Below are 11,259 nucleotides of genomic sequence, written 5' to 3' on the forward strand. Positions count from 1 at the left end.
GTGTTGAACTGAAGAATGGGTGATTCAGTGATTCTAAGTATATTGAGTCTTGTCGATAAGAGACTCAATCGATTTAAAGGTTCATCAACGGGTTGCACCACCAGACATCAGATTGAAACAACGATTGAAAACTATAGAAAGACTCGTGAAATACTGAATAATGCTAAGAAGCTACTGATGAAAGATCCTAGCTTGGTGGCAACCGACGAACTAAACAATAACATTCAACAAATCGATATTAGATTGACACTTGCAACCATCGAGGAGAACACACTCACCAAGCGTCTCAATGAATTCGACTACACAGAGAGCGACTATATTTCGCCGCCTTCTACACCCACAATTCCTGCACTCTCCAGTCTTTCATCCGCTAAAATACCAACTATAATAACATCCGCTTCAACATCAACATCAACAACAAATGAAACATCTACATCAACATCAAAAACAATCTCAGCATCAACAGCAACAACAAGTAAAACAATACCTTTAAGTTCTGCATCTACTTCTATACCTATTTCACCAAGAAAAGTACAAGTACAACAACAACAACAACAATCTACAGTATTGGAAGTACCAACAACATCTAAAGAAGTACTGGTAAATACACAACCAAATACTATTCCAGTTTCACCAAGAAAACCAACAACAACATCATCATCATCGACAACGACATCAACAACAGCTACACCATCGGTATCAACTAGAAAACCTTCAAATCCTCCAATTATATTACCAACGGACACTACCTACAACTCTGAGAATCCAGAGTATATACCAGTGTCAAAGAGAGGTGAACAAATAACAAAGATGCTACAACAACAACACTATCAAAACGAAACAATTGTAATACCAAGAAAACAGAGTAAATCATCAAAGAGATATAGTAGAAAGGTATCAACAAGTTCAACAACAAATCCTGTCAATAATAATAATAATAATAATAACAATAATAATAGTAATTATATTAGTAGTTCAATAAATAATAATAACAATAAAGATAGGACAAATAGCATTGACAAGTCATCTTCGTCATCTTCATCATCTCTAACAGAATCGGTCAATAGTAATACTACACAAGATGAAAGCATTACAATTCAAGATAAAGTAGTAGTTAATCAAGTTAAGCAACAAGAGTTAGAGGATCAACAACAACAACAACCAGCATATGTTGATCAATCATCACAACACGCAGAACAAATAATATTATTAAAAGAAGAAGATTTAGATGTTATAAAAGAAGAGGAAGAAGAAGAACAAGTTACTAATGTAGATGAAATTGAAGTAGAAGTAGAAGCAGAGGTAGAGATAAATAGCATTAATAATAGCAGTAGTGATAATATTAATATTAATATTAATAACAACAATAACAACAATATTAATAATAATAATAGTAATAATAATAATAATAATATTTTATCAAGTTCAATTGCAGATTCTTTTATGTTAAAACAACAACAACTTGCCCGTACAGGATCGGATCTGACGATTTCACAAATCATTCAACCATTTGTATCATCTGATCAAATCATTCCATCGTCATTACCTTCTAATATACTGATCTATGAGAATGCCAACCAAAAGATATCACAGAAACTTAAGATGGCAAAACAGATTCCTGTAAGAAAGACATCTGAAGCCAGAATCGGACATGCAAGAACAAATTCACTGCTAAACATACAGAGAAACAATAGTAATATATTTTCACAATCACTACCAAATGCTTCATATATTGAAACTGGTAGTCATATAAATAATAATAATCATACATATAATAATAACAGCAATAACAGTAATTTTATAAATGGAAGTTCAAGTAGTAATCTATCATTGTCAAATGGATCAATTGGTAATAGTAATAATAATATTAATAATAATACAAGTGGTGGAGGTCAAGGTGAGAGATTGGCAATTCTACAATCTCTTTTGAAAACAGAGGAACTTACAAACAATGCAGATCGTAAGGTTATGGATGAGATTAACAAGGTAACCAGACAAAAGTCAGAGGAACTCTATCAGTTGGTTTGGGAGGTGCGTAATCTCGATAAAGCAATTGCTACGGTCCTTAGTAATCAGGTGCCGATTGCCGATATCAATGTTGCATCGTCAAAGTACAACGACGATGGTCACCACAATGGAAATGGTACGGGACACCGAGGTGTCGGTGGCAACAGTTCCAATACCGTGACGGAACTGTCGATCCAGTTGAAACATTCATTGGAGCGACTGCTGATTCTGGTGAGAAATGAACCTGCCATTCTCACAGAGACGTTGTGGCGTGCCGGTTACCTACGCGAAGACTCTGAGAAGCAGTCGCACCACAACCTCTCACAGGCAATTGTGTTCTCGTTGTTTGGAAACTGCTTTACCGCTACCGATGAACGGCTACTGCTTCTACTGATCCGAAAGATTGCAGAGTTGGAATTCTCAAAGTTCTCGGACAAACGAAAGTTTGGCACACAGGAGCCCTTCTCCTTTACACTGCTATCGACTTACTTGAAATGTACATTTGGCAAGCCATACGTCATCTCAGTACTCAAAGATCTGATAGTCTCGATCATCCAAGATCACAATATGAATTTAGAGAACGATCCTCAGAAGAAAGCGATGCTGGCAGAGATTGGTCTGGACGAAGAACCTCAGGTTGACCAGAATCTGTTGCTACAGCAATTCAGTGGTGAGTTTCTTCAGCGTGTAATTGCACTCTCCACTGGATTGCCATATGGATTGCGTTGGATTTCCAAAGTCATTATCGAGATGTATCGCGAGCATCTCAGATCTACGAGACCAGCCGACTTTGAAGAGACCGACTTTACACGTATCAAAGATTCAGCGGTCGAGCGTGAATTGATGATTCATCTCATTTTCGAGAACTTTTTCATCCCAGCTCTACTTAGACCCGACCACTATGGTGTATTGCCAGGTTTGAACATCAGCCAAAAAACACGTCACAATCTGATCCAAATCGCCAAGATGGTATTGACTTTCCTCTCTACACCACAATCAATTCCACCGTGGCTAAACGAAAGTATGAACCTCGAAGCTAGAATCAATGAGTATTTTAATGATTTATCAATGGTACAGGAACCTGAAACTTATTATAACAGTAAGTATTAAATTTTTGATTTGGATGTAATTGAAAATTGTTAACAATGATTTCTAAAATCTAATTATTATAAATTATTAGGACCGGTTTATGAAATGGAATTGGGTCAGAATTTATTGGTTTCATCGACTGACTTGTTCCAGATATTAGAGTTGATCTATCACAATAAGCCTGAGTCAAAGGATGTATCAGAGACTGCCAGCTTGCAATTGGAGATGGTTGAGATGATCAAGGATGTTCAACCTGCACATCACCTCCAGGATGGCATGAAGTTCTTGGTGATCAATGTAATTCCACGAAAGAAGGAGGGTAATGAATATCGTTATTCTCAGCAAATAGGACAATCTGTCCGACTTGCCAAAGAGAATCTGATCCGTGCTCTGTGTGTTCTGAATTTCCTCTGTGGTTATACCTCTACCTCGATATGCGAGTTGCTCCTACTCCAATGTGGACGTTCGCGTTCTCTCGAGCTCAATATCCTTGAGGCTCAGATCGAAGAGACAATTCGTAGTTTGTGGGCGTTGCCAGAGCACTACAAGCGAAACGACTATCAGTTGCTCATTGACTCGATGCTCGAAGACTACAACAAACGTGAGAAGAAGCGCAACATGGAACGCCAGATAAAGATGTTGTATCTCGATCAACTCCAACGACACACCTCACAGATCATCTCACAGAAGAATATCAATCTGGAGTTCCTTACCAACCAGAAATTCCGTCACTTTAGAGAGCGTACCTACGCCAGAATGCAAACAGAGTTTGTCAGTGAATTCATGTCACGTTTCTCTATTGACACTGGCTACTGCTCGTGCTCACCCAACATCGATGACAACAACTCGAGTATCTGCGGAACTTGCAGTTTGAAATCAACTATGATTGGAACATTCTTGAAGCGATCGAAAGATGCAATGGAAAAGAGTGATTGGTGGAAAGGTTCCGATGAAGAGGAATTGGAAATTGCTCTACATACCATTGAAAGAAATTTAATGACTCAAATTTATAATTAGTAAGTATTTATGTTTGAAAATGTTTATTCATTTGATTACTAATCAATATGAAAACAAAAAATAGTACTTTCAGTGTATCCAAAGAAGATGTTAAATTTACCAAACAACTAAAGTCGAAATCAGCTATCATCGATCATAGATCACTTTATATTCCAGATAAATATGCCAATCAGGCACCATGGGAACTTGCACAACAAGAAATTAGAAAAATCAACCTTTATAAATCACCTTATGATAAACTGAAATGTATCATTGATACATGGAATATTATTTTTAGTAAGTATAAGCTATCATCAAGCTAACCATTAATTTTGATTAAATATTAATATTTCTTTTTAATATCATATCAGATTATACAAAACCATTAGGAGAGTCTGGACCAGATGATTTCTTACCGATTATGGGTTTCGTAATTGTAAAGGCAAGACCAGAGAATCTACTCTCTAATATTCAATATATTTCTCTGTACACATTGAACATCGATCCAACAGCAGAGGTATGGTTTATGAATCTAAAGTCATCGATCGAAGTTGTAAAAGAGATTATGAACGATGCACTCAACTACCACGGATGGACCAAAGGTATTCTTCAACCAACTACCGATAGAATGGACGCAATGAAGAAGGAGCTCAAGAAGAAACAAAAGAGTAAACGATATCGTGCTTCAATTATTCGTTTGGAAACTTCTACCTCTTCACTCTAACATTCATATAATATTAAATAACTGAAAAAAAATAAATACAATTTAATAATGTGTAACACTGTAATTTAAAATATATGACCAAAAAGAGGATTATTAATCAGGATTTAAAATGGGGTGTAATTGTTAATTTGAACAAAGAGAATATATAAATATTTATTGTATTATTTTTTTATTAAAGTTGATTGTCATAATATTGTTTAAGTTTACCAGTTCTTCTTTTGTGATCTCTATTCTTCTTTTTCTTTTTGATAATATATATAATGGTTCCAACTACAAAAGCGATAAATATTGATCCAGTGACTGCTACTACTGCAGCAATCATCCACGATTTACTCTTGTGTTCTGGATTATTGCATTCACCTGATGGATTAAGTAGCATTGTGAAATCAGGATCTATCTTGCAACTCTTGCAATGTGGAATCTTAATGGCTACGGTTGTAAACTCTGGGGATTCAGATGGTTTCAATTCATTTGATATTTGAATGACTCTACCATCAAATATACCAAGTGGTAAGAATCTGCCATAGAATGTTGTACCACCAAGGTTGACGCCAATATAATTAATACTATTCAAGTTATTTGGATCTTTTCCTGAAGAGATAGCTCCACTACATTTCTCTGTGGCCTCACTGTTGTCGTACTTTGTCAATACATTGATTACTAGATTGTTTAAGAGACTAGAGTATTGCCAATCATCGATTTCAATGGATAGCTTTAAATTGTATGGAGAGTAGTAGTTTGACTGATTGGCAAATACAACAGTTCTTCCAACAGTAGAGTATTCTATGCTTGCTATAATATTTGTGGTAGAGTTGGTAATTGTATAGGTATATGTAGTCACACTGGTAATGGTATTCTCTGAAACCTTACTGTCCCATTTGTCTGTTGGAATCTCTTGAATTAAATTACCCAATGGGTCAATTTCTTGAATACTATGAATATTAAAAGAAAATGACACGCCATTGTTCAATATGGCTGGGGAAGGCGATGTATCATTTGGAACAAAATTTATATTTGTTTCAATCTTGTAATCACAGTAGTTACCATAATATTCATTTGTGCATTGACATCTACCAAATAAACATTGACCATTCCCATTACATAAAGAATCCTCTCCACAATCATTTAAAAACTCGACTAATTAAAAAACAAAAGATTTAGTAAGAATTTTAAATGGAATTACTGTTATTAATGCTTACCAACATTTAACTTTGTATAAACAGTATAAGAATTTGAGTATACCATTAGATCTAAAACAGTTGGTTGGTTTTCCAATGAGAGTTTTATATTACAAATTAACATATCGTCGGTAACCAGTATTTCTTCACATTGAGTATTATTCACCCAAGCCTGAGTTTTGAAATTATACTTTCCAAAGTTTGCTTTGATTGTGATATCACCACCTTCATATGTTATGTTTGACACTGATTTAATGACTAAATCTGTAATAGTTTAATGTATTAATTAATGATGTAGATTCTTAATTGATAGACAGATAGATACCTCGATATGAATAGAATCCTAAACTTTGAACTGTATCCGAAACATTCATTGAAACTGTGTTTTGTGGGTTATATCCATAAATGGTGCAATTTAACCAATTACTCGAAACAGTTATTCTTTCACACGGACGATTATCACCAGAAAGAATGAATGGACTATATTCGTTAAAATGACCACGAGTACATATTCTGGTATCTTTAGTTTCAAAATTATAGAATGCAAGCGAAATGTCAGTCCGTGCTGTTTTATGTAAAATAATTAAACGTCAATATTTAAATAAAATTAAAATGAATAATAAAGTTAATAATCATGATTATTAAACTTACGTTGTTGGCCCCATATAACATCTGAACTAACATTGTATTTTCTTGAGAAAACAATTTTTTGTTTTCCTGATAGAGAACTCACAAAATATCTAAACAATGTATTGGAGTAAATTAAAGAAAGATCTGATGACATACCTCCATCACCATAACCAAGATTTTTTCCTGAAATATAAAAGTTATAGATACTATCTAAAAAAAAAATAGTTGTAGAACATTCTAAAATTAATATTTTTAAACTTCAACTTACCAGTATAAAATACTTGGCTATCTAACGAAACATCTTTTTTTTGATAATAGAAAATATTAATAATCTAATGTTGTATTGTTTGTTTATTATGTACATACTGCATTTAAAGTTATCAGGAGGAGGTTGAGTATTCGTTGGTAAAAAGGTTTCCATTCTATCCCAATAGCAGTAAAAACAGTCAGGGACATAGTTTGATGTTAGTGTAGCAACTCTTATATTCAAATCAGTAAGGCAATAAGTGTCGTAAAGTTGAGCAGTAACCAAAGAGGTATTGGAATCGGTAACATAAAAAGTATAAGGAATGTTTTTGATATAATGAGGTAATACTCCAGTTACTCCTGTTTCGCTTAATATTCTAAAAATAAAATTAATTAATTCTACGTTAAAAATAATTTGTAAATTTAATAAAATACAATTCAAATCCCGGTGCGAACCAAGATTCTGGAGGGAAACTTTCAAAAGGTGTATTCTCAATTAATCTACAAGTTTATATTGTTAGTAATTCAAAAAAAAAAAAAACAATTTAATTTTTAAAAAACATACAATCTCTGAGTATAGTTCATATTGGTGAGGTTAAGATTAATACTATCTTTGATTTCTCTTTTTAAAAAATTAGTTATATATTAATAAATTATATAAAGAAAATACATACAACACTAAATTTTCTGTACCAGAGAAATCTAAAGGATTTGAAAAATTGCATTGACTTATCTCTCTGGATAAATGTAAATTATAAATTAGATTATTTTTCTTAAAAGAATTTTATAAGATAAAGATAACTTACGCGATTCTTAGACTATTTGCACTGATTAAACACAAATCAGATGTAACTAGGCTCCTAGAAAATATAATTTGTAAATAAGAGAAGATTTAATATTGGACCAACAATTTTAAAATAAACTTACAAATTAGTAATTGTTGAATGATTTAATGTCAAAGAGTGATTTATAGTGATTGTCCTAGAGAAAATTAATTAATTTAAATTTAATGTTATTTTACAAATTAATTTTACTTACAATTGAGTTAATTTTGGAAAGCCACCATCATTAATCATAATTGGTTGAGGAAAACCTGATGAGGTAGTTCCCATGATCTTCCTAATGAATAGTAATAATAATAATATTAGATCGAAAACAACAATAATGAAATAAATTGATATTTACAAGTTTGTTACATTAAAACCCTGATTTTCACCACCAAAAATTACAAGATTTCCTGAAGTATTTCCAAATGACAACTCCAGGGTTTGGAAATTAAAAATGGTTTGGGCTACACTTCGTAACAAAGTAACATTTTTTCTATAAAAGTTTAAAAATAAATATTATAAAGATTGACAAAGTAAAATTATATTTAATATCTTACAACTGTAAATTTTGATAAAGGTATCTAGGAAAAGGTTCATAAACATCAATTTTTTGATTTATCAACTGTAAATTTGTAATATTAATGTTTTCGGGTTGATCTAATAATCTAAGAATGTTGTATGAAATATCCTTAACATCTTGGTTGGGCGATAGCACAAGAGTTTTTAAATAACCAAATGAAAGTGCATCAATGAAAGGCGGACTGCCAGTATCATTAAATGGCATATCAGAATAATATCTTGAGGAAATCGAAATAATTTGTAATAAGAATTGATATTCTTGAAAGAAAGAATTAAATGATATGATATCTTACATTGTAGTAATATGTGAAACATTTTTTGATGGATCATCAACACACTCAATATAATTTGATTGATACTGATCAATATTGTATGAACTACAGGTATATCCTTTCATATACAAGCTCATACCATATTGTTGAATCAACCAATTTAAAGAGTTTGCTAAAGTTTATTAAGAATAAAAATAAAGTTAATAATTTTATTAATAAAATTCAAAGAAAGACAAATACATACCCTCTGTTTTATCGATATCATACTCTGCAAATACTACAATGTTAGAATTTGATGAGATATTATTAAGTACCACCGTAAATAGTAATAATAATAAATATTTTTTATTCATTATAATTATAATAATTTTTTTATTTATGTTAATAATATATAATACTTTTTTGTATGTTATTTGAAATAAAAGTCTATCGTATGAAAGTTTAAGACTTGTTTGGTGCTTTCAAAACCCATTTCAATGGTGACAATGAATATTAACGTCGGTTGAACAGTGATGTTTTTTGTTGTTAAATTTCAGATCTAGAGAGAAAAGCACCGCAGAGTTGAGCGGTATTATGCAAGTAAGATTATAAATTTCGCTGATTTGTAGTTACCCATCATACCCAAACAAAACATAACTATCGATGTGAAACAGCCAACTTTAGGAGTATTCAAGTAAAATTACATCACACGCCAGCTGCGAGTTCAATCCAACACTATCAAACTGTTTGATTAAATAAATGTTTCGCATTCGAGATCTTTAGTTCATTGGAGATAGTAACCCATTAAATTTATATCAAACTTTTAATCGCAACAAATGGGAGAAAAAAAAAAAAGAAAAAGCTTTTGTCGATCTGAGAATTAAAAAATTCAAAGTAAATAATTTTTGATCAAAAATATAAAATAAATTAAATAGAAAAGAGAGGTTTTGTTTTTAAGTTTACATAATTTTTATTAAAAATGTAGTTGTAAAATTTGTAGGACAAATGTTTTCACAAGAGTACTCTTGTTTTAACTTTAGAATATTGCTAGGGATAAGATATAATGTAATATAAATTCAATAATAATATTGTATGATTTGATATGTTATGTTATGTTATATTATGTTATGGTTATTTTTTTCTTTTTCTTTTCTTTTTTTTAAGCAGGTACTACGTTTGAATCTCCACCAGCTGTTGTTCCTGATGCTTGTGATGATTTATCTTCTTCTTTGTTGGATTTGATGATAGCGGGTGGAGCATCTTTAGATTGACTTGATGTCTCTTCCTTCTTTGGACCGTGTAATGCTTCCTCCTCTTCGTCTTGACGTCTTTGTAGTTTTCTCGAGGAAACGAAACTGAGAGTGGTGAACAAGATTTGAATCGCTGAAACACCGGTACTTGCTGCCAAACGAATAAGAACTGTCATCTTAATACTGGTATCGAATGCAATGATAATACCGGTGACACCAGCCAAAATAATAAATGAGATAACTCCAATAACAATCATAAGTTTCCACCATGACATCTATATATATTAGGTTAAGTTAGTTAGTTTGGTTATTTATTATTTCATTTTTACATTTATAGAAATTTAACAACATACCATTGAATATAAGAAACAACATAAGAAGACTCTTCTTTGTTCCGAGCAAGTCGATCCTACCATCATAAGGTATGCTCTACTCAGGATTTCAAAACCAGTACCAATTAAATAGATCGCATGTAGACCTATGATGGCATTCCACCACACTTGACCAAGGATAGGTTTCTTCGTAACGACCATACCCTCTGATTTGTTATATATAATTACACCCAAACTACCAGCCAACATCAAAATAATTGATACTGTCCATAATGTTACTCTATATTATAATAGTTAAAATCAATACAACTTTTATTTTTAAAGATTTTTTAAAACATCTTACCTTAATTTTCCTACATATCCCATTTTTTTTTAATCTATATTATATTCTATAATTATTATTAAAGTTGGAAAAAAAATCTTCTATATATAAATAATAACGATGAAATAAATATTGTTAGGAATGATGGTTTGATTGAAATAGTTTTATTGTTATAATATTATTCTGTGAATGATAAAGATAAAAAAAGAATTCTTATTCTCCTTTAAAAAAATAAATAGGAGATTAATATAAACAAATTTTTATTTATTTGTTGATTGATTAAAATATGAAGATATTTTTGAGAAAGAGAAATGAAAAAGATAATGATTAAAATAATATATAAAGATAAAAATAAATATATTATTATATTAAAATAGATAAAAATAATACTTAATGATAAAAAATAATCATAATTAATAATCATAAATCAACGTCTATCAAATTGTTATCACTCACAACCAAATCAAAATTAAAAAAATTATATTTGATCATAATATTGATTACCACTAAAATATACAAAATAATAGATCAAATGTATTCATAAAAAAAATAACACACAATTGACAATTATTTGTTTGTTTGTTTGTTTTTTTTAATGAAAAGAATAATAAAATGGAGATGTGGAAAATACAATCTTTAAAAAAAAAAAACAAATAAAAAAACAAACAAAACAAAAAATATGATTGAAAAGGCTGATTAATTATTGATGATTAATGAATAACTAAAGAAATATTTATAACAAATATATTATTTTATTTATCTACAACTATTCATCTTGATTAAATAATTTATATTTACCTTTTAATTTGTTTTAATATAAATAAATAA

At 30.9% G+C, this 11,259-nt stretch overlaps 3 protein-coding genes across 3 annotated transcripts; 1 reads left to right on the top strand and 2 right to left on the bottom strand.

Annotated features, from left to right (window-relative positions):
* Positions 1–15: 15 nt before the first annotated feature.
* On the top strand, positions 16–4,816 carry PPL_10638 (RasGTPase-activating protein; the record flags this gene model as incomplete). The annotated part of the gene is made up of 5 exons (XM_020581406.1): positions 16–3,106; positions 3,188–3,488; positions 3,834–4,112; positions 4,178–4,389; positions 4,464–4,816. The coding sequence occupies 5 exons, from the start codon at positions 16–18 to the stop codon at positions 4,814–4,816; spliced, it is 4,236 nt and encodes a 1,411-aa protein (XP_020428193.1).
* A 172-nt stretch (positions 4,817–4,988) lies between these two features.
* On the bottom strand, positions 4,989–8,901 carry PPL_10639 (EB domain-containing protein; the record flags this gene model as incomplete). The annotated part of the gene is made up of 15 exons (XM_020581407.1): positions 4,989–5,953; positions 6,016–6,258; positions 6,320–6,559; positions 6,646–6,834; positions 6,893–6,925; positions 6,991–7,247; positions 7,306–7,371; positions 7,436–7,492; positions 7,545–7,607; positions 7,677–7,730; positions 7,798–7,851; positions 7,909–7,989; positions 8,255–8,494; positions 8,570–8,720; positions 8,793–8,901. The coding sequence occupies 15 exons, from the start codon at positions 8,899–8,901 to the stop codon at positions 4,989–4,991; spliced, it is 2,802 nt and encodes a 933-aa protein (XP_020428194.1).
* Positions 8,902–9,686: 785 nt separating this feature from the next.
* Positions 9,687–10,475, bottom strand: PPL_10640 (uncharacterized protein; the record flags this gene model as incomplete). Its single annotated transcript, XM_020581408.1, has 3 exons — positions 9,687–10,052; positions 10,131–10,389; positions 10,453–10,475. The coding sequence occupies 3 exons, from the start codon at positions 10,473–10,475 to the stop codon at positions 9,687–9,689; spliced, it is 648 nt and encodes a 215-aa protein (XP_020428195.1).
* Positions 10,476–11,259: the final 784 nt, after the last annotated feature.

This window comes from Heterostelium album (assembly GCF_000004825.1).
Source record: "Heterostelium album PN500 unplaced genomic scaffold PPL_scaffold14, whole genome shotgun sequence".
In the NCBI taxonomy this organism is placed as follows: Eukaryota; Evosea; class Eumycetozoa; order Acytosteliales; family Acytosteliaceae; genus Heterostelium; species Heterostelium album.